This window comes from Camellia sinensis, chromosome 14 (genome assembly GCF_055761805.1).
Source record: "Camellia sinensis isolate YWXY chromosome 14, ASM5576180v1, whole genome shotgun sequence".
In the NCBI taxonomy this organism is placed as follows: domain Eukaryota; kingdom Viridiplantae; phylum Streptophyta; class Magnoliopsida; order Ericales; family Theaceae; genus Camellia; species Camellia sinensis.
The window spans coordinates 24,615,797-24,640,194 of record NC_138974.1 but is presented as its reverse complement, the minus strand read 5'-3'; the positions used below and the strand labels follow the sequence as shown (position 1 = coordinate 24,640,194).

Genomic DNA, 24,398 nt, shown 5'->3' with positions numbered 1-24,398 from the left:
TTTTTATTTTTAAAAAAATAAAATAAAAAATCTACATCAAATGAAATTTTTTTAGCCTCAAATTAAAATAATTAAAAAATCAAAAAAATCAACTCATACCATTAGGTTAGAAGCCAAGTCATCAGATAACGATTATTTTCGGAATATTCCGATGAAGAGGAGAAGAAAAGAGGGACGATAGAGAGAGGGAGGGGGAGAGAGAGAGAGAGAGAATCAATAATGGGTTTCTCTAAAGACAATCTGATTGGGTTTATGTTGGCTATTTCTTCAAGTGTGTTTATAGGAGCGAGCTTCATTATCAAGAAGAAAGGCCTCAGAAAAGCTGCTGCTGTTTCTGGTGTCAGAGCTGGTGATTTTTTTTTTTTTTTTATCTCATTTTCTTTTGATTTTCTCTGAATTTATGGATTTTCCTTTTTTGGGTTTTGGATTTTCTCAAATGGGTTTGTCTTTGATTTGATTTGATTTTAATTAGGTGTTGGTGGCTATTCGTATCTTCTGGAGCCTCTCTGGTGGTTCGGCATGATCACTAGTAAGTTTTTCATTTTTTTTTTCTTCTTTTGGTATTTTTTTTCCTTTTTGTTATTAATCTTTTTGTCCCAAGTTATTTCAATTTTTCTCAATTTTACTTAATTTTGTGGCAAATTGTATGAACAGATCACCATTTAAAACTATTTGAATATTTGCTCTCTTTGAATATTCCCTTTGAGTAGGGTTCGCATTAATTGCTGTTTGAAATTATGCAATTCATTGGTTTTTATTTTCTTATTTTTATGATTCTTCCAATAATAATAATAAAAGTCTAGGAACACAAAAACAAATTACACACGATTCTCTCACTCGTGTTCGGTTCTGCAATTGGTTTCTATACAAGTAGAAGGACTGGTAATCAAATTTGAAGTTTTATTCTTTTGAACTTTAATTATCTATTACCTTTTACACAGTCAGGGCCGGCCCTGAGGTGAGGCAACCAAGGCAGTCGCCTCGGGCCCTCAATTTTGAACAAAATTTAGGTCCCCCAACCAGGAGTGTGTATCATGTCGTGTTATTTCATAATTAATTTAATATTAGCTCAATCTATTTATTTTCATGTTGTCGTATTTTGATTCGTGTCCGATTGATGTTTAATGTGAAAACTTTCACAGTACAGATTTGAAGCCTTTTTTTTGTGTGTTTATTTTGGGGTCAAAGCTCAGTTGATTAAGGTACCTATGGATAGACCAAACAGTAATTTTCAATGGGCTTTTGGTTCTTCACTGACTCTCTGCAGAATCTCTCTTTCTGTATGATTTATTGATATAGTGATTTTTGGAGAGGTTGCAAACTTTGTGGCATATGCATTTGCCCCTGCAGTTCTAGTCACCCCACTTGGTGCATTAAGTATTATTGTCAGGTAATTCTTTTTTCTTTTTTTTTTTTTGTGCATCAGTCATATGCTATAAAGTTGGTTTCTTTCTCAACTTTTTGAGTGGTATGTTTTAGCGCTGTATTGGCTCACTTCATCTTGAAGGAGAGATTACACCATCTGGGCATTTTGGGTTGCGTGATATGCATAGCTGGTTCTATCGTAATTGTTATCCATGCACCACAAGAGCATCCTATCACTTCTGTTCAGGAAATATGGAGTTTGGCAACTCAACCAGGTAGAATTCAGCCTCACTAACTACATTTTCTTTTATATCTACAGTAGCATCTCTATATGACTAACCATTCCTTTCAATGCCAGCCTTTTTGATGTATGCGGGATCAGTGATTGTGTTAATATTTATTCTGATCTTCTACTTCGCTCCTCAATGTGGGCACACAAATGTACTAGTTTTCACTGGAATTTGCTCTCTGATGGGTTCTCTCTCGGTAAATATTTTGAACTGCTGAATCCAAATGTATAATATGTATTTCTTTCTTCTGAAATCATCTTACTCAAGTTTTGCCAAAATCGGACAAACACTCAATCATTGAAGCTTGCATGGATATGGATACGGAATACAAGTACGATTTGATACTTATATGAAAATACAACAAAACCTAGAAAAATAGGGTATAAATATGGTGAGGATATGTTAGAAAAAATTATAATTTTTAGTATTGTACAATACATAGGCTCAAAGACTGGTGAGGAATCTTTCTTTTGAAATTATTAGATATTATCTCAAGACTCAATAGTCAATATACTTTTTTTTGGTGGCTCCTACATTTCAATATCAAGTCTAAACTATTTATATTGCCCTTTATACTTTTTCACGTTATTAAAAGTGCTATATGCAAAAGTATTATATGTAAATTTACTTGCTTATTTAATTGTTAAAATTGTCATTATATATTTATTTTTTTTATCCTTACTTTCTACAAAGTATGGATATGAATATGGAACACGTGTGACACATTAAGGATGCGTTAACTCGATTAATTTTGAACTATTTTCTTCTTAAGTAAGAAATAAGAAAATGATTGACGAACTATTCTTGTATTAGCATAACAATTATACATACTACAATGTTATGCAAGAACTATTACAATCTCAATCTCATAACAGTTTGGATGCGTGTCCATACTTCTCAAAATTAAAGAACATTAATTTCTAGTATCGGATATGCTCAAGAAGTATCAAATATGTATCCATGAGTATCCGATGAGTATACTGTAAGAATTTATGTATTATTGATTGATGTCTTGATTGATAGATTACAAGATTCATTAATTACAATTCCTATACAATCTATATATAGAAGAAAATGTGGTAGTAGGTGTAGTGGAGGTGATAGTGGGTTAGGTGAAGTGGAGTGTGTAGTGGAGTAGAGGTAGGTGAAGTGGAGTGTGTAGTGGAGTAGGTGAAGGTAAAGATGGGAAATTCTAACAGCCCCCCGCAAACTCAAGGAGGAGAGAAACTAACCAACTTGAGTTTGGAGAGAGTAACAAAACAAGAAAATACATAAAAATAAAAAAGGATAGGAGACACTGTATGGTCGTGTCAGACCGTTGGTGAAGACACTGTATGGGGTGTCATAACGTTGTAGAGGACACTGTATGGTGGTGTCAGACCGATGTAGAAGACAGTTTATGGGGTCATGTCGGACCGTTGTAGAAGACAATGTTGTGACAGTTTACGGAGTCTTGCTGGACCCTTGTAGAAACTAACCGGAATCAATGTCGGGACAGTTTACAGAGTCTTGTCGGACCCATAAAGGAGCTAACCGGAATCAATGTCGGGGCAGTTTACAGAGTCTTGTCGGACCCATAAAGGAGCTAACCGGAATCAATGTCGGGACAGTTTACAGAGTCTTGTCGGACACTTGTAAAAACTAACCGGAATCAATGTCGGGACAGTTTACAGAGTCTTGTCGGACTCTTAAAAAGTTGCACCCTCAAAAGGTGTGCCCAATTTTGTCAAAAGGCGTGCCATCAAAAGGCGTGCCCAATTCATCAAAAGGCGTGCCATCAAAAGGCGTGTCCACTTTGTCAAAAGATGTGCCATGAAAAGGCGTGCCAGTTTGTCGGGCGGCAAGAGGCGCGCGATACGCGTGGCTGCCTCGGCTATTTAACCAAGACGAAGGCTGAGGCTGAGGCATACCATTCTGAAACCTCTGAAACCAACCCTTCGCTGAAAAAACTCTGCCTCTGCGGAGAGAGAAACTGTGGAACACTTTGTTGCCATTCTGTCACCAACCCTTCCGAACATTACCAGTCTGAAATTGCTATTTCGCTGAAACACTTAGCAACCCAAAAAACATGGCCTCTTCTTCCCGTCCAGCTACCCAGAACCTGCTCACGCTCTTTCCAGAACTGAACGAGCCCACTAGAGAAATAACTGGTGCGGTGGCCAGTGAACCTCAACCAAACACCTCTGGTTTTGCTCCATTGAACTTTCCGATGCGGTCGGTGGAGCAAAAAATGGCGGTGCAAACTGATATTGAGGCTAATCAGTATACTCTGAAGTCATGCGTGGAAACCATGACGGCGGTCACAAATTTGTCGAACCGGCTGCAGAGTAGGACAAATGAGGTGCAGCATTTAAATTCCCAGCTGGCTCTGCTCCAACGCATGTATAAGGATGCGCGAGCAGAGATAAGTGTGCTGAAAGCAGAAAATAAGGAGCTGAAGCGGAAGGCCACTGTGATGTTCCGATTTGGAGGTCCGCCGTATGCTGCAGTGGAGGAGTATGGAGGAGTGAACGTGCTCGGCGGCGTAGGAAACACGGAGGCAGCACCGTCAAGGGCCGCCCAGGACGGAGGAAAGAAGAAGAGATCTGCAGCAGAGTAGAGAAGAAAAATCCCACTGTGGGTGTTGGGTGTGTTATGGTTTTTTTTTTTTTTTTTTTTTTTTTTTTTTTTTTTTCTCGTGTAAAATTATGATCGGGGTTGATCCTGACATGAATAAAATAAGTGTGTTTGGCAAACTCGAATGGTAGGTGTGGTAAGGCAGAAAAATCAACTGGAATGAATTTTTTTTTTTTTTTTTTTTTTTTTTTTTTTTTTGTGAAAATAATAATAATAATAATAATAATAATAATAATAATAATAATATTAATATGGAAATCATGGAGTGGGCGGTGGTACAAAAATATTGTGTAGAAAAAGAGGGAGATGGTGGAAAAGAGAGGCCACTCATGTTATTAAAATAAATTAAGGAATTAAAAAAAGTGATATTGGTTTTGTTTTCAAAAAGATGGATTAAAATAAATATAAAAAAAAAGAAAAAGAAAGTGGAGACCATGATGAAAGGTGGGAACAAGTGTGCTGGTGCTGTGTTGTAATGGTCAGAAAGAGAGATAAGAAAATAAAATAAAATAAATTTCAAGGTGCTGTGTTGTAATGGCATTGAAATATCCACCATCATAAAGAGTATCAGTGGTGCTGCATATGTTTATGAGCATTATTTGAGGCCTTTCTTTCTTAACCCACAGCAGACTGTTAACGTCTAGTATGTCCCAAGGAAGAAGGACATCTTCAGTAAGCCAGATGACATTCTAACTGCTGCTGAGAAGTACATAGAAGAACATGGCCCGGAAGCATTTGAGAAGCTTGTTAGCAAGGATAGGGAAACCAAGTTCAGGAGTAGCAATTACACGTATTTTGATGAGGACCACAGCTATTGAGTCTTGTTTGGCTGAGGGAAACACCTTTTTTCCGCTGCTGTTAGGAGTATCTTTCCGGTGGAGAAGCTGCTATGGACTATTTGGGGAGAGTGATGTCGAAAGCCGGAGCCTTGGATCTCGCCACCGGCGTCGGCGGAAAGATCGAGAAAGACGATGTTCTCTCCGCTGTCCAGAAGTATGAGCAGTATCACGGCTACTATGATGCCGAGAGAGAATGAGATGTTATGAAGATATGATGAGGAGGTAGGTATGTAGTAGACAATTCTAGCGGACTAGGTTGAGGTCCGGCGGGCGGCCAAGGCGAGGTTGCCGCCCGCCGGTGAAGCGAAAAAATATTAAATTCTTAACCTTGCTCTGATACCATGTAAGAATTTATGTATTATTGATTGATGTCTTGATTGATAGATTACAAGATTCATTAATTACAATTCCTATACAATCTATATATAGAAGAAAATGTGGTAGTAGGTGTAGTGGAGGTGATAGTGGGTTAGGTGAAGTGGAGTGTGTAGTGGAGTAGAGGTAGGTGAAGTGGAGTGTGTAGTGGAGTAGGTGAAGGTAAAGATGGGAAATTCTAACAGCTGATAGGGATATGGATATGACTCCCTTCTAGAAGTATTTGTGCTTCATAGTCTACAACAATTATTGAAGTTTTACAACGATGATATAGAAATCTTGTGTAGTTGAGGCCTTTTTGGTTAGGTGGAGAGTTTTGGAAAATAAAGGAAAGAGAAAAAATTATATAGTTAGAATAGATTTCCTTGAGGCCTTTTTGGTTAGGTGTGGAGTCTTTGAAAGTAAAGGAAAGAGAAAAGATTATAATCTTTTTGGGTTTGGTTTGTAAGAAAATGAAAAATATTCAAAAAGCGAAGTCTTACATAACTTGGTTACTAAAGTAATATGCAAATATAAAAGCGTGAGGGCACTCTCGCGTCAATAGCTAACCTTTGAGGTTGAATTCTACCCAATAACTGTTAGCATATTATATTAAGTATTAGCATATTATATTAGCCGAAAGGTACACTAGGGTCTGTCTGTAATCATTTTATGCACTCAGGGATAGCAGTCAGGGATCATCTTGTAATTGCCTTTCTTGTAAACCCTAATCTTCATTTATAAATAGGGGGTGATATTCTATCATTCCCCAAGCTGGTTACTCAAGCTTCATGGTATCAGAGCTTAAGCTCTAGGGTTCGATCTTACTTAGGTTGGTCCTCTGCTGGGTCGTTCTCCAGTTCGTAAGCAGTCGTCGCTCAGTTCCTCAATCCCTCAGTCCCTCAGTTCATCAGTCGCCAGCAGCCTTCGTCTTCATCAGTCTTCGTCTTCGTCTTCGTCTTCATCGTCTTCGTCAGTCTTCGTCTTCATCGTCTTCGTCAGTCTTTGTCTTCATCGTCTTCGTCAGTCTTCGTCTTTGTCTTCATCGTCTTCGTCTTCATCGCCTTCGTCTTCGGCTTCATCAGCTTCGGCTTAGTCGTCTTCGTCTTCATCAGTCGCTCGTCTCTGTGTATGTATGATATACCCTCTGTTTTGTATATCACCGTCCTAATACATGTATAACTATATGTATATATATATATATATATGTAAATCAGTAAACATTTCTATATATATATAAATCAATCAGTAAATATATATATATATATAAACAAAAATATATATATATATATATATAAATAAATAAATAAATAAATAAAAATTAAAAAAAAAAAACAAAACAAAACAAAACAAAACAAAAAAAAAATTAAAAAAAAATATATATATATATGATTTCTTAAATTTGTTATGCTCTTATAAGTAGTCATTGTGCCTGTTCTTTCACCACCACCTTCCGGGTTTGTGATTGCCACTAGTTTTGTTGCGGGTTTGGTAGTATTGTATCCATGACAGATTCCACCAGTGTGTCCCCTTCTTCTCAAACACCAAAAAGTGTGAGTCTCATTCTACCTACTACCATGACTGAGAACCCCAACCCTAGTCTGAAAATCACCACCTCTCTATTTAATGGTCAGAACTACCTAGCATGGTCCCAAAGTTTGACTATGTTTTTGAAGAGCAGAGGGAAGATGGGGTATGTTGATGGCAGGATACAGGCACCTAGTACCACTGACTCAGGTTATGACCAATGGGAGATTACCAACTCTTTGATTATGAGTTGGCTTATCCATTCGATGGTTCCAGAACTTGGTGAGGGCTACTTGTCTATGGAGACTGCCCAGGACGTTTGGGAGGCTGTGGCTGTTACCTATTCCCGCAAAGGGAATTTTTCACAGGCATTTAAGTTGCGCCGCTCTATTGAGAGCTCACTTCAGGGGGAGTAGACTGTTCTTCAGTACTTCACTTTCCTCACCAACGGCTGGAAACGCCTTGACCACCTGGAAGACTATAAGCCCGTTTGCCCTACTGATTCTATCGGGTACAAAAAGTTCATCTCACGGGAACGGGTCTTTAAATTTTTGGCCGGCCTAAATGTGGAGTATGATCCAGTTAGGGGTCGAGTTCTGAGTATGGATACTCTTCCTTCACTTCCGGAGGCATTTGCCTATGTACAAAATGAGGAGAGTCGCCGGTCTGCTATGATGTCCCCTATCTCTACTGATCGTTCCGCATTACTGTCTACTCCTCGAGATGGCCTCAGCCTGCCTCCTCCGTCTGCTACTAAGGAGTCTGTATTCTGTGATTATTGCAAGAAGCCACGGCATACTCGTGAGACGTGTTGGAAGCTTCATGGGACTCCATCCGGGGGTCGAGGTGATCGGTCTGGTTCTCGAGGAGGTCGGTCAGGCCAATCTAGAGGACGTGGTTCCTATTCCCGGGCTCATCAGTCTAGTGCCGTTGATACCCTTGATTCTAATTCTACTTCTGTTACCCAAGCTTCTGATACTGAGCTGGAGGATGCTTTGCGCCAATTGTTGGACCGCCGATCTTCTACTGCTCTCAGTACCGCTTCCTCGTCCTTTGCCCGCTCAGGTAACTTAGCATCTTCTCCTTGTGCTTTCCTGTGTCATACATCCTTGTCTTGGATTATTGATTCTGGTGCCTCAGATCATATGTCTGGCTCCTCTGATCTTTTCTCTGTCTATAAGCCCTCTTCAGGTCAGGACAAAGTTAGGATTGCCGATGGTACTGTTTCTTCCATTTCTGGAAAATGTTTAGTCCAAGTCACTCCTACCATACATCTATCTTCTGTTCTCCATGTTCCCAAGTTTTCTGTTAATCTGTTATCCTTAAGTCGTCTTACCCAAGATTTGAAGTGTAGTGTGACATTTTTTCCTGATCATTGTCTTTTTCAGGACCTTGTCACGAGGAGGACGATTGGCAGTGGTAGTGCAGAAAATGGTCTCTACTTCCTAGATCAACCGGACAAACTTGCTTATTCTTCCACCACGTCTTCTACTACCCCCGCTGATTTATGGCTGTGGTATCGGCGTCTTGGGCATCCCTCATTTCATTTACTTAAGCATTTATTTCCTTCTAGTTTCGCAAATCATCATGTGTCTGACTTTCTTTGTGAGTCTTGTCAACTTGGAAAACAACATAGAGCTTCTTTTGCTCCCAGTTTGAATAAAAGCTTCGTTCCTTTTTCATTAATACATTATGATGTTTGGGGTCCCTCTCGTGTTCTGTCTGTGAAAGGTCATCGCTGGTTTGTTACATTTATTGATGATTTTTCTCGTGCTACTTGGGTGTATCTCATGAAAGATAAGAGTGAGGTTTTCTCTGTGTTTCGCATTTTTCATAAGATGATTTGTACTCAGTTTGGGGCCACTATCAAAATATTTCGTTCTGATAATGGCGGGGAATACATAGATTCTGGGTTAGGACAATATTTCTTTACTCATGGCATTATCCATCAGACCTCTTGCACCAATACCCCTCAACAAAATGGGGTGGCCGAACGCAAGAATCGGCATCTTCTTGACATGGCTTGGTGCATGTGTTTTTTTATGAATGTGCCTCGGCCCTATTGGGGCGACGCTGTTCTCACCGCTGCCCATCTTATTAATCGTCTCCCTACCCAGGTCTTGGACAAAAAGGCTCCGCTTCACGTCCTCCTCGGTTCTCCGTCCTTGTTTTCTATTCCTTCCAAAATATTTGGTTGTGTCTGTTTTGTCCATAATCACTCTCCCTCTCGTGGTAAGTTGGACCCTCGCTCCCTCAAGTGTGTTTTCCTTGGTTACTCTCCTACTCAAAAGGGGTATAAATGTTACCACCTTTCTTCTCGTAAGTGGTTTGTGTCCATGGATGTAACTTTCTTTGAATCCCAGTCCTATTTCTTGTCCTCTCCGGTGTCACCGTCCTCATTTCCGGGGGAGCCTTGGTGTGAAGTGAGTCCTGTGCCTCCTATGGTGGAACCAGTTGTTCTTGCACCACCCTCTACTACTGTGCTTCCTATGGTGGAACCAGTTGTTCTTGCACCCCCCTCTTCTACTGGGACTATAGAACCCACTGTCACCAAGAATACGGACGGGCATGTTTATGTCCGGGACATAGACAGAAAACAAGTTAACTGGATACACGGGACCGTTTCTGCTACCCCACTGCCATCTCCTGCTTCTGATGAGAGTCGAGGTAACTTTGAAACTCTCGAGTCCATTGATCTTGATGTTCCTATTGCCAAGAGGCAGGGTGTGAGATCTTGTACTCAACATCCTATCTCACAGTTTGTATCATACTCTCATTTGTCATCCTCATATAGAGCGTTTGTGTCCAATATTTCCTCTATTAGCATTCCTAACCATTTTCAGGATGCTCTTGCTACCTCTGAATGGAAACTAGCCATGATTGAGGAAATGAAAGCACTTAGGAAGAATGGCACTTGGGAATTGACTGAGTTACCTACGGGCAAACGACCTGTGGGATGTAAATGGGTATATACTGTGAAACACAAAGCAGATGGGTCTATTGAGCGTTACAAGGCAAGACTTGTGGCAAAAGGGTTTACTCAGACATATGGCATTGATTATCAGGAGACCTTCGCACCCGTGGCTAAAATGAATTCAGTCAGAGTACTTCTCTCTCTAGCAGCTAATCTAGATTGGCCGCTTTATCAGTTTGATGTCAAGAATGCTTTTCTCCATGGTAACCTCGAAGAAGAAGTATATATGGACATTCCTCCGGGTTTTGAGGATCATCAAACAGAAGGCAAAGTATGCAAACTTCGGAAGTCATTATATGGTCTCAAACAGTCTCCAAGGGCTTGGTTTGAGAGATTCACTCAGGCTATGTTTAAATATGGCTTCAAACAAAGTCAGGCAGATCACACATTGTTTGTGAAACATTCCTCACACGGTAAGACTACAGCACTTATTGTTTATGTAGATGACATAGTTCTTACAGGCAATGATAGTGGGGAAATACCTCTGTTGAAGAAATATTTAGCTAAAGAGTTTGAAATCAAAGACTTGGGCAGCTTGAAGTATTTTCTGGGAATTGAAGTTGCTCGCTCTAAGGATGGGATATTTATCTCACAGAGAAAATATGTGCTTGACCTGTTGAAGGAAACTGGGATGCTTGGCTGCAAGGCATGTGCCACCCCCCTGGAACCCAATCAGAAATTAGGGGATGATGAAGGAGGAGAAGTTGTGGATAGGGGGAGCTATCAACGATTAGTGGGTAAACTCATTTACCTATCTCACTCCCGTCCTGATATTGCTGTTGCTGTCAGTATAGTTAGTCAGTTTATGTATGCTCCTCATCAGATTCACCTTGAGGCTGTCATGAGAATCTTGAGGTATTTGAAGTCTGCTCCTGGAAAGGGTCTGTATTTTTCAAAGTATGATTATCTTCGTGTAGAAGCCTATACAGATGCTGACTGGGCTGGGTCAGTAACCGATAGGAGATCAACTTCAGGGTATTGCACATTTGTTGGCGGCAACCTAGTTACTTGGAGGAGTAAGAAACAGAATGTGGTTGCCAGGTCAAGCGCAGAAGCTGAGTTTAGAGCTATGGCACAAGGTGTGTGTGAACTTTTATGGATCAAATTATTGTTGCGTGATCTAGGTATTGATCAGACGGACTCCATGCGGTTATACTGTGATAATAAGGCCACCATCAACATCGCTCACAATCCAGTTCAACATGACAGGAAAAACATGTTGAGATTGATCGCCACTTCATTAAGGAGAAACTCACTAGTGGTACCATTTGTACTCCCTTTGTCCAGTCTGGTGAACAACCTGCTGACATTCTCACCAAGGGGATTGGGAATAAACCATTTCATGACATATTAGGCAAGCTGGGCATGAGAGATATCTTCGCACCAACTTGAGGGGGAGTGTTAGCATATTATATTAAGTATTAGCATATTATATTAGTCGAAAGGTACACTAGGGTCTGTCTGTAATCATTTTATGCACTCAGGGATAGCACTCATGGATCATCTTGTAATTGCCTTTCTTGTAAACCCTAATCTTCATTTATAAATAGGGGGTGATATTCTATCATTCCCCAAGCTGGTTACTCAAGCTTCAATAACGTGTAACATGGTATTAGAGCTGAAGTACCAAGGATGGGTAGGGTGCGTGTCCTTGGCCTATACACCGCAGGTGCTGTCGAGTGAGCACGCTGGGCAAGAGGAAGGGTGTGATACGAAGTCCCACATCGCTTGGTTACTAAAGTAATATGCAGTATAAAAACGGGAGGGCACCCTCACCTCAATAGCTAGCTTTTGGGGTTAAGTTTTACCCAATACCATGTAACAATTTTCACTTAATTTCTTGAAGATACAGCTTATCATTTTCTGCCAAAAAAAAAAAGAAAAAAAAAAAATCACTTTCTTGTGAAAGTTGTTATCTATTTCCTAGATTGCAACTTTATCCATTCTTTTTAAATACAACTTCTTTTATATGGATAAATAGATAAGGTTAATATATACATAATCATTTTACTTTTATTCAAATAATAAATTGTTATTTTCGTGCAAGTTTTTGAAAAAACTTTGCACATTACCAAATGCATGTAGAAAAGTTATTTTTCATTTTCCTTTCATTCTCACTACTTTCTTATACTTCCTCTTCTAGGTTTGCTTTGTTTTTTCATTCTAACCAAGTATAACCTAATGTCTTTCTATGAAGTAAATTACTGTTAGAATGTATTAGGAATATTTCCTATTTCATCCTTATGTATATTTCGTATCTTTATTTATACCTTAGAGTGCTCCTATAATTACGCGAATGAGTTAATATAAAAAGGGATGAGATATCACTCATACCTATCTTTTTTTTTCTCAAAATAACAAGAAAGACACCCATGACTAGCCTCCAACCTATCGATAGACCTAGGCTGAAATAGGAAATATTCCTAATACATTCTAACACTCCTCCTCAAGCTGGTGCGATTATATCTCTCATGCCCAGCTTGTTGAGAATGTCACGAAATGATTTATTTCCTAAGCCTTTGGTGAGAACATCGGCCAGTTGGTCCCCAAACCTCATGAATGGAGTACATATAGTCTCATTAGTGAGCTTTTCCTTAATAAAATGCCTATCAATCTCCACATGCTTGGTCCTGTCATGTTGAACCGGATTGTGAGCTATATTGATGGCTACCTTGTTGTCACAGTATAGCCTCATCGAATCTGTTTGATGAATCCCCAAATCCCTCAAAAATAATCTAATCCATAATAGCTCAACACACCTTGAGCCATAGCTCTAAATTCAACCTCTGCTCTGGACCACGCAACTATATTCTATTTCTTACTTCTCCAAGTGATTAGATTTCCTCCAACAAGGGTACAATAGCCAGATGTTGATTGTCTATCAGTGACTGATCTAGCCCAATCAGCATCTGTATAGGCCTCCACACTAAGATGACCATGTTTTGAGAAATAGAGACCCTTTTCCCGGATAAGACTTTAAGTAACTCAGAATTCGCATAACTGTCTCTAAATAAATTGCACGTGGAGCATGCATAAATTGACTAACCATACTCACTTCATTTAGCTTAGTCATAGAGTGTACCTTGGTCAGTTTATGCATGCTCCACGTCCAATTCATTTAGAGACAGTTTATGCGAATTCTGAAGTACTTGAAGTCTTCTTCGGGAAAGGGTCTCTATTTCTCAAAACACGGTCATCTTAGTGTGGAGGCATATACAAATGCTGATTGGGCTGGATCAATCACTGATAGATGGTCAACCTCTGGCTATTGTACCTTTGTTAGAGGAAATTTAGTCACTTAGAGAAGCAAGAAATAGAATATAGTTGCACGGTCCAGTGCGGAGGCTGAATTTAGAGTTATGACTCGGGGTGTGTGTGAGCTATTATGGATTAGATTATTTTTGAGGGATTTGGGGATTCATCAGACAGATTCGATGAGGCTATACTGTGACAACAAGGCAGCCATCAATATAGCTCACAATCCGGTTCAACATGATAGGACCAAGCATGTGGAGATTGATAAGCATTTTATTAAGGAAAAGCTCACTAATGGGACTATATGTACTCCATTCGTGAGGTCTGGGGACCAACTGGCTGATGTTCTCACCAAAGGCTTAGGAAATAAATCATTTCGTGACATTCTCAATAAGCTGGGCATGAGAGATATCTTCGCACTAGCTTGAGGGGAGTGTTAGAATGTATTAGGAATATTTCCTATTTCATCCTTGTGTAGATTTAGTATCTTTATTTATACCTTAGAGTGCTCTTGTAATTATGCGAATGAGTTAATATAAAAGGGGATGAGATATCACTCATACCTCTATCTTTTTTCTTCTCAAAATAACAATTACTTCTATGTGAACAGGTGTTATTTTAGAACAATGTTCTAAAACATTTCTTGAATTGAAACTTATTTTAAGCTTTGATGGCTTAATTGATCATCTGATTAAAAAGATTTAAACCTTAAAGTACTTTTATTGCTTAGTTATTTATTTATTTTGAAGATTGTTAATTCCACAAGCAGCAACCTAAAAACTTTATTGCTTAAACTGATGTTTAAAAAATTTCTCATGGGATATGGATCACGTTAAATGGTTGGTTGAAGCGTTATTATTGGTCCACCAATCCTCTTGATATTGTGAAGTTAGGAGAAATTTTCATTCGCTTGCCAATGCACTCGTGTCATGAATTGTTACCTTTTGAGTTTCTATTGAAGTTATTCTGATTGGACCATCCTTCTATTAATTTAATGAATGAGTGAACTTCTTCATTTTTGTTTTTATGCGGTGCACTAGATTTTATATTTCAAATTTTTTGTTTGATGTACAGGTGATGAGTGTTAAAGCCCTTGGAACTTCACTGAAGTTAACTTGTGAGGGAAAGAACCAGTTAATCTACCCAGAGACCTGGTTTTTTATGTTTGTGGTGGCTACATGTGTTGTCACACAGTTGAATTATCTTAACAAGGTTAGTGATGACTTTCTGCTTATAGTGGATTAGGGTGAATAACTTGTTTGTGCCCAAATTATATGTGGCAACTTGCTTACATGGAATAGATGAATGATGAATCAGACCCATTTTTCCCTCCCCACTGTTCCCCTTCTATCTCCTTCTCCTTGACAATAAGATGATCACGAAAAAGTAAATTTGAAGAAGCAGAAAAGTTTGGAAAATTGGTTTCAAGCCCGGTCCTCTTAGGGACCTTGCTAGTTTTGATTAAATTAAATACAAATTGTTAGAATAAACTCAAAAACTTAAATTAAAATCATACATAAAATTAATTAACAAAACAATCTCACTTATCAGCTCATCGATTGATTTCTTGTTGAACTTGCCAATCACACCTAGGACCTATTCAAAGCTATTTGTAGCATTGATGTTCTTACTTTTTTTCCTTTTTCTTTTTTCTTTTTCTCTGTGTGTGTGTGGGGGGGGGGGGGGGGGGGGGGTGGGGGGGGGGGGGGGGTTTAGAAAGAGAAAGCGCAATTGGTTTAGTCAAAACTAATTTGGTTCAAATGACTCTTTGGTGGTGGTAACTTACTAATATAATGTAGGAATTTCTTACTATGTCAAGTTCTTATTGTTGGGGTTCACCTCACATCATAATAAAGTTGCAATTGTTTTTCCTTTGGAGGTCACCAACCATCATAAATGTCGGATGGAGGTCTAGACATTTGACTATGTATGGGTGAGGCATGCATTGTGTCAGCAAGCAAAAATCAATGATCCACCAAAATGTTTGTAGATTCATTACTTGCAAATCTTTACCTTGAAAAGTGCAGTAGCAGAATGGTTCAGATAGAGATCTCTTAAATGCCCAATACCTAAGATTAGCTATAAATACCCCTGATGGGAGGGCTTTGGAAAGCAAGTTGAGTGGAGTGACAGCAAATAGTAGTCACTCAAGTTTTTAGCAAAACTTGTGTGTATAGTATATTCTCATTTATTTGGATAGTGTGTTAGGGTATACCCACTATTCATTGGAGAGTGTTTGTGAGTACCTTCTATTGAGAGTTCATCAAAATTTCTTGGCATAAAGGTTATTTTAATTTCAAAGTTGATCAAAATTTCTTGAATTTGAATTGATGCTTACATTGTTTTCTTTTCTAGTATCATAAATGCCATCTGGTCTAATGATGTGGCCTTGATATTTCAGGCTCTTGACACGTTCAACACTGCAATTGTTTCCCCTATATATTATGTCATGTTCACATCACTTACAATCCTTGCCAGCGTAATAATGTTCAAGGTAATTTCAGGTCACTTTCATAGATGGAAATTTTATTGAGATTTGGTTTAGTGGGTCAGGGGTGACCCCAAGGTTACTTTCTCATATTAAAATGTCAATAATGAACAACTCTGAAAGCACCCCACAAGTAGTGTTGGTTTTCAATCCTCCATAAAAATTATCTCATCATTCATTCAACTATTAACATAAAAAATAATAATAATAAAATTAAAGGATAAGATCATTCATTCAATTATTAAAATCTACTGAAAAAATTGTTGTTCCAGGATTGGGTTGGCCAAAGTGGGGGAAGCATTGTATCAAATATATGTGGCTTCATTGTTGTGCTTTCGGGGACTATCTTGTTGCATGTGACCAAAGACATTGAGAGAAGTTCTTCTTTTAAAGGTGCATTATATGTTCCTTGCCTTTCTTTCCAATCTCCTATTTCTCTCATTCTTATACTTTTGTCAGTCTATTGGACATTCAATTGCTTTTTAGGTTCATGATTAAATGCATGGTTATTAGCTATGAAGCATGAACACTTCAAAACAAGTGTCATAGCCGTGTCGGACAAACGGACACGGCGGGGACACATACGGGACACGCCACATGACATGTCCCCTTATTTAATTAATTTATTTGACATGTTGGGGACACACTAGAGACATGCCAACTTGTCTTTTCTCCCATTTTTTTTTTTTTAGTGTTTTTAATGAATGTTGAATGTTTATTATTTTTTCTGTAAATTTAAATGCTTAATAGATCATCCATAAAAGTATATATTAACTTGAGTGTTAATTTAAAAGTGGATTTTTTAAAAAAAAAAAAATAGAATTAGAGGTAGTTTTTGTTAATATTGATTATTTATGGATGTAATATTATTCTAAACAACAAATAAAAATATATGAAAACATATTTTATTATTTTGGAAATCGCCATGTTCCGTGTCTGCATCCATGTTTGTGTCCGCATCTGTATCCATGTTTGTGCTTCTTAAGTTATTAGAATCTTATGATTCATGATTCCATTCAATTTTCAAGCAAAATGATCTGATTTGTGTAGTTGAATATTATATTGAGTGAATTTTTCGACTTAATTGCAACTATTCATTATGATACACTGCAATTCAAACGATTTCGTAGTTTGTTTTTTTTTTTTAAAAAAGAAGAAAAAAAAAAGAAAGAAAAGAGTTCAACCAATTATATTGATATACATGATTTTATATGTATAGAATAATGCTACAAATCCACAAATTCACTCACAACGATGCACAAGGAATGTAGGTCTTATATCATTGGATGTGTAACTAATCCAAAGTTGACACCTATCATACGACCTCAGTGTGGGTCGAATTGTGGAAACTTTGTGGGTCTCAAACATTTTCCATATATATTATACAGTTATATATTATTCTAAATAATGTGAATATTACAATTCACAGTTTAATAACAATGCCTAAATGTTCAAAACAAATGCAGGAAACTATGCACCCCTTTCACCTTCATTTTCAGCTCGACTGTGCAATGGAAATGGGGATTTGCTGAACCATGAAGACGAAGATGAACAATGTTCTGAGGAAGTTTGTCTAAGAAGACAAGAACTTTACCCATAATTGTGAGCCTTCATAGAAACAAAATCCAAGCCATTTTACCCAAAAACTGGGCATGTGAAATTCACGTCCAAATAACTGTTAAAGGGGGGATGCAAATCAGGTGACTTCAGATCGCAGCTTCATGCAATGACCAAAAGTTTTCAAGAACTTGTTTGATCGGTTATTCAGTACTAACATCATCAGGATTCATCTTTAGCTTGTCATTGTTGAGAGCATACTGGATAGTTGTTGATGCTTTACTTTTTGGGGGTTGCTAAGTTGTACAGCTTGTCGATGGTGTTGAAATTGTACAGCATAATTTGTTCAAGATCATAAAAGTAGACTGGTTTTTAGGGGTAGTAAAATGGTATGATGCAAAACTATGAAGACCTAAAAATGAGATCAAATGAAGAATGCTGGGATCCGTTGGGCAAAGATCTACAGTCAACACTGAAAGACTTGAGCTGTACAGGGAATTTAGTGATTTTTGTTCAATTTTTCGGTGTATTGTTTCTTTCGTATAGAATGAGAAAGGAGTCTTTGTATGGTGTTTACCAATTAACGGCAGTTTCTTGGATTGATTGTTATTGTTTTCATTGTTGTGAGATAAATGATTGATATCAATTTTTATTGGGTGTATTTCATTCTTTGTCATAGAATGAGAAACGAGTCCTTGTATTGTGTTTACCAATTGACAGCAGTTTCTTGGATTGATTGCTACTGTTTGCAAATTGCATTTTTTTTTTTTTGATGTTGGGATAATTGATTGATATGTCACATTTTCATTTTACGAGAGACTTTGTTTAACACACTATTTTAACAAAACATGAATAATTTAATTCATTTGCTTTCATTAAAAAAAAAATTACTTCCTCCATCCCCTTGTCTAATGACAAAAGTACTTTTTTTCTGTTGGGTTTTACTTAACGGAAATAAGTTGATGATTTAAATTAAAAACAAATCAAAAGATCAGGATTTAAATTGATAAAATAAAAAACTCATACTTTATTTTGTTAAGGGTAAAAAATTCCTGGCACTTTTTTGATAATTAATTTGAGGAATCATTTTACCCTCCAAATTTTCACACGTTTTTCAATTTAACCCCCAAACTTTGATTAATATCAATTTTACAATCAAACTTCTGAAATTTTCATCAATTTGGCCCATGCCGTCACATTTCGACTACAATTGGATGGAATGCATTGACGTGACAGCAAAATTCTTTTGAAATTTCATTTTACCTCCCAAACTTTACATTAAAAATCAATTTGCCCTCCAAATATTAAAAAAAATTAAAAAAAAAATTAAAAAAAAATTTTAAGGTATAGTTTGGAGAATAAAATGATTTTTAAGGTATAGTTTGGGAAATAAAATGAAATTTCAAATGAACTTTGGTACTGCGTCCGTACAGTCCATCCAATTGTAGACAGAATGTGACAACAAAGGCCAAATTGATCAAAATTTTGAAAGTTTGGGTCTAAAATTGATATTAGTCGAAGTCTATGGGTCAAATGGAAAAATGTGTGAAAATTTGGGGAGTCTAGTTTCAATTTGGTACATCCATTCAAGTTGGAGGTTTAAAGTTAATAACTTAAGCATATTTGTTAGTCTCTTAAGGTGTAGATGTAAAATAAATAATAATAATAATAATGAAATTTGGATCAAATGATTAAATTAAAACTCAACTTAAGTTTATGGATCAAATTGTTCAATTTAAAATAATTGAGACCAAAGTCAAATTTGAATCAAACTATAAGAGTAGAAAATATAATTTGTCCAATAAATAAATAAATAACTATAAGCAACGCAATTAATTATGCCAAACAAGACTATGAACTTATAAGAAGTGGATAACATGTGTAAATTTAATTGCACTTCACATGACCATGGTCTTTTAAATTTGGGCACTAGATCTATAAATTTAAATTTATATGAGTAAATGGATGATAAATCCAAACTAAAAAAGGTATAAGGTATTAGATTCAGTGAATATTTTTTTGTTAAAGAGAAGTTCACTCTTTGTGAAATAGTTTGGTGGGAAGTCCTTTTGTTTGTTTGAAAGGATATTTTGTTTCTAATTTTATCCCTTAATTTATCTGTTGACTTTTGTTGACTATCTGTTCAATTTTTTCCCTGTCCATTAAATTTTTTCCTATCTATTCAAATTCTATGGGTTTCTCTATCTGCCTGTTCAAATTTTCCTCCTATCTATCTAATTTTCTCCCTTATCTATTGAAATGTGTTAATTCTTGTTCTAATTTTTATCTGTACAAATTTATCTGTTCAATTTTTTATTTGTCAAAATTTTATTTCTCTATCTGTTGAAACCAACACTCAAATTTTAATTGGTTGCAATCTGTTTGTTCTTCTTCTTCTTCTTCTTCTTCTTCTTCTTCTTCTTCTTCTTCAACAACAACAACAACTTCTTCTTCTTCTTCAACAACAACAACAACAAAAAATTAGAAGGGAATAAATAAATAAATAAATAAACAACAATAACATTCTTACCATTAGAGCATTTTCTCTGATCATTAACAGCAATAACAACAACAACAACAACAAATAAAGCAAATAAATAAATAAATAATAATCTATGAGTTTACTCATTCAAAAGCAAGAGGATGCAAGATATACAAGCATTTTTTGAATTTGAACGCAAGTTGTCTAGTTAATGAAAAATTTTATAGGCTATTTGGGATGATCTAAATAAGTATACTTTTTAGCTTTTTACGAAAAGATATGCAGAACAGCAGAAAGATAATGTGATCCAAACAAGTGCACTTATCTAAATATTTAGATAAGTGCACTTATATAGGTTATGCTAAGCACCCCCTTAGTTTCCATGTTTACTCCAAAGTTTGTGAAACCAAATCTATTATTTTGTAAAGGAGAAATTAGTAACAAAAATAGTGTGACAAGAGTTCAGAAAACCTCAGTACTCACTGCAGCTTGTTTTTCGTGCTCCTTTCGGATACGACAGCCCTACAGTTTAGACTCCTGTAGTTCTAAATTTGATTTCACAAGTGCAATGTGAAATAGATAAACACAAATGAGTCCCAATCTGGCAATTCTTTGGGAAAATCGATTTTGAATCAAAATGCCAAAAAATGGATTACTTCGCCAGATTTCAGCGTTGCCACCTAAATGTTTTTGGAAAATTTAGGAAACCTGTGACTTGTGCCAAAGGCCACATGCCCGTCATCACCAAAGTGTCTCGACTCGGGAACTTTGGTATGAGAGGGAAAGGTCATGAATTGAGCACCCCACTCACCCGATCAAAGATCGGCCTCTACTAATGATGGTGTGATTCTTATTTACATTATATGCTCTTGTTTTGATTATTAGGCTATCTTTACTAGGTGATGCACACAAGTATAGACTAATTTGCGAAAGTTGGAATATTTTGATTTTATGTGTGTTTTGAAAAGTGTTTGAATATATACCACTTGAAAAAGTGACCCCATATGTACATTTAAGCAAATCATCCCAACTTAAGCAATTAGCTTTCATCCGCAGGCATTCAAACAGGTATATCACTTAAGCACTTAGCCTCATGGATATGCTAGTTATAGCAACAATCACACGTATGCGATATGCTAAAGCAAAACTGCTCACCTAGTACTCTAAGGCAAGCCAAAGAAGATAAAATAATTAGAAGAGATGTATGCTCCTAACAATGTAAATGACTAATGCAACACATGTAAAGATGCAACTACTAGGCTCGGCTACTAGCATGGCATGTGAATTAATTTGATAATATGCAGCTAAGCATGTATTCAAATAAAGAATGTGAAATAACGAGAAAGTTAGAATGATGCGCCGAACCCAATGCGTGCAAGATAAATGGACGCAAATCATGGAAAATGCTAATTCAAAACATGATGCTCTATGCTATCCATCATAAGCAAGTAAATAAAATGGAGAAAGAAATGGGGTCGGAAAACATACACACATTATTACAATTTTTCCCTCATGCAAGAGGATCCGAATGAATGTCCTACTTTACGCTAATTATTACAACATTAAAATTAATTAGCTATTCTAACTAATTAATACAAATTAGAATTAAACTAACTAATTAGTTACAATACGGAATTTAATTAACTAAGTAATTAATTATTACAAGTTCACTACTTTAGGTACAACATACTACTATTAAACATAATTTTAACGGGCCCCGAGAAACAAGGGATGGTTCATGCATGAATGCGAATTTCCACCCGAAAATGCCTTTGTTCTGCTACCAAAATGGTTCTGTTGTGCAATCTGAAAATTGAACTGTTTTTACCCCATCTAGGATTCATTTTTTAAAAAATTAGACCTTTTTATTTTTCGTGTTTTTTTTTTTTAATTTTTATGTTTACTGAATTTTTTTCTGTTTTGTTTTGCAATGAAAATGGCACTGCTGGTCTAAAATGACGTGGCTGGCCGGCCAGTAAAAGTGGTCGACCGTACAGTGAGGTGGCCGGCCGGCCGGCCACTAGTTTTGGGTTCTCCCCTACTGCAATAGAAAAGAAACAAAGTACAAACAGAGTATTTTCAGGAGATGTTTGTCCACCCCGCCTCTCCTTATCATCAAACAGATCAAAGGAGGGGTAAACTTGATTCACAAACCATCAATCGGTGCAAACTCGTTGCGTGATGGTTTATGAATCAAGGGACAAAATCTCAATAAATGATAATGAAAGACCCACAAACCTCCTCCCTATCATGAATTGATCAAGGGAAGTGGTAGACCTTAAATCTTGAGCCATTATCATCACTAAAGATTATGAAACGGTTCAAGACTCAATGGGTTCAACTAACATCAGATTGAACCCCAAACTAGATTTTATTATCTTGTTCCATTTTAGCCCAATTTTATTGCCTCTTTTATTTACCTTTCCATTCCAAGAATGAGAATTAAGTCCACTAAATGGAGAGGAGTGTCAAACAAGAAGTTGTTTTGGGCATGCGAAAGATGTAATGTCTTGGTAATGAACCTCCGAAGAGATTAAACCATTAAGCATGGAAGGGCCTATTTCTCAAGCTTAAACAACTCTCAAAAAAATAAAAGTCAAGAAAGAAGGAAGGTTGCAGAGGTGATTTTATGTGAACACAAGTATAAAAAACATGAAATAAATGCTATCAACTCAAATAGGTTGATGTCTAATGCCTAAACCACCAAACCTATGAGGAACACTACACTACAAGCCTACTATACAAAGTATAAATGAAATAAACACCATAAAACAGTCCTAAAAAACAACAAAAATAGTGCTGTAAATAACATGGAAAAGCTTGAAAAAATTAGCTAAAACAATAGAGAAATTGAGCTAGTAAACAAGCATAAGAAGGGGTGGCTAACCCCTCCAATTTTGGGACTTCAAAACTACGTTTTAAACCTCTGAAAAACTCTGAAAATAAGTAGGAAAAAGTAGAAAAACAAATGGGAAACACAAGGGCAAAAGTTTGGAAAATAAGGTTCAAAGAATGGTGGGTTACCGCTCTACCTTTGATAGCTTTAAGCCACAAGTTTCAACCCATAAAAACAATGGCAAAACAGTCCAAAAATAGTAAGAAACGATAGGAAAGAAGCACTGTAAAAGAGCTAAAAGTTATACCTCTTGAAGAGGAGTAACACTTTGATTCACAAACCCACAATTTCTCACCTTCAAGTGCTGAAATTCAAGCTCAAGAACCTCAGCAAGGAGGCCTAAAAATTTGGTTTAGGGAGTATAGATAGAGTGTATATAGGTTGCACGATAGAGAGAGAGAGAGAGAGAAAAATATTTTCAAGAATTTGCACTTCACAATTTTTCTAACCTAATTTCAAGATGGGTGGTCAAGTATTTATAGAAAAACATGTTACTATCTCGGAAATATCTGTATAGGGACAGCTGGTGCAGTACATGCACCTGTGGGAACAGCTGGTAGCAAAATATCTATTCTATCAAAACAACTGGCCGTCCAGCCACTAGGGGGACAGTCGGCCACTTATTTCTGGCCCGCCGCCCATTAGTTGGCCTGTAGGCCTCTAAGCGGTCAGGCTTGGAAAAACTCTATTTTGGTCCAAAAGTGGTGCAAGGTTTTTAGGTTTCTGAGACTCAAAACTAAGGCTTCTTACTGAGGAAATCGAGCATTTACACAGCGTATAAATTCATCATTGGGTGATCAATCGGAGGGGCCCAAGTCTTAAGGGAGGTCAAAAATGGAGTGTCTACACTCATATTATATAGTAGATAGAATAGATAAAATAGAAGATAGGTGTATATGGTTTCTTGTAATTTTCTCATCATTCAAACAACGGATCAACCTCATATTTTTGTTCTAAAAAAAAATAAAATAAATAAAATAAAAAATCTAAGTTTTCTTTTTCTCTTTCTTTCTCTCTCTCTCTCTACAACAACAGATGACCAACGACAACCGTCTAGTCTCCGATTAACCCTCACCGTTAAGACTGCCACTGTGAGGGGTCTAGATCGATGCTAGAAGTCGGTTCGAAACCGATGAGATAGAGATAAAGAGATCTAGAGAGAGAAAGTGACGATCTCAGGTCTAAGGCGATTCGACACCTCAGATCTATTCATGTTGTGTAGCGAGAGAGACAGAGAGAATGAGAGAATCAGTGTGGCATTAGAGAGAGAGGGAGAGAGAACGAATAGATCTCAGATATATTCGTAGCAACTAGTTTGTGAGGGATGGTTTGGACGAGGAATCAACAGCTCTTGGCGATATTTTGGCGGTCGATAATTGAACATATATGGGATACCGACTGTTCAATAATAACGCCGTGAAATCGATCGAAAAAGACGGGGCGTTGGCCACCGTCGACGGTGTAGAAAAAGAAGTTTGAAAGAGTGACGACAGAGTTGTGGCGAAGATGGCGGTGGTTCTGGCAGTGAAATGGAATATGGAAATAGAAGAGAGATAAAGAGAGAGAGAGCGACGATTTGGTTTGAAAACAACTAGGTGTGATATAATAGATATATACGAAGGTAGTTTGGTCATTTGGCAGAACCTTGTCCTTATGGACATAATGTTTTAGCTTTTGGACCTTTGGATAAAGAAGATCTAATTTTGGAATTTTGGCCTGAGCTTGTTTGGCTAAAAGTTCAGATGCTCAAATACT

At 37.2% G+C, this 24,398-nt stretch overlaps 1 protein-coding gene across 1 annotated transcript; it reads left to right on the top strand.

The window, feature by feature from the left end:
* The first annotated feature begins 104 nt into the window (after positions 1-104).
* LOC145807398 (putative magnesium transporter NIPA4) lies at positions 105-17,978 on the top strand. The gene is made up of 9 exons (XM_082905487.1): positions 105-349; positions 473-529; positions 1,300-1,390; positions 1,480-1,640; positions 1,724-1,851; positions 14,295-14,432; positions 15,622-15,714; positions 15,981-16,101; positions 17,175-17,978. The coding sequence occupies exons 1-9, from the start codon at positions 220-222 to the stop codon at positions 17,306-17,308; spliced, it is 1,053 nt and encodes a 350-aa protein (XP_082761613.1). The 5' UTR covers positions 105-219; the 3' UTR covers positions 17,309-17,978.
* The last annotated feature ends 6,420 nt before the right edge of the window (positions 17,979-24,398 follow it).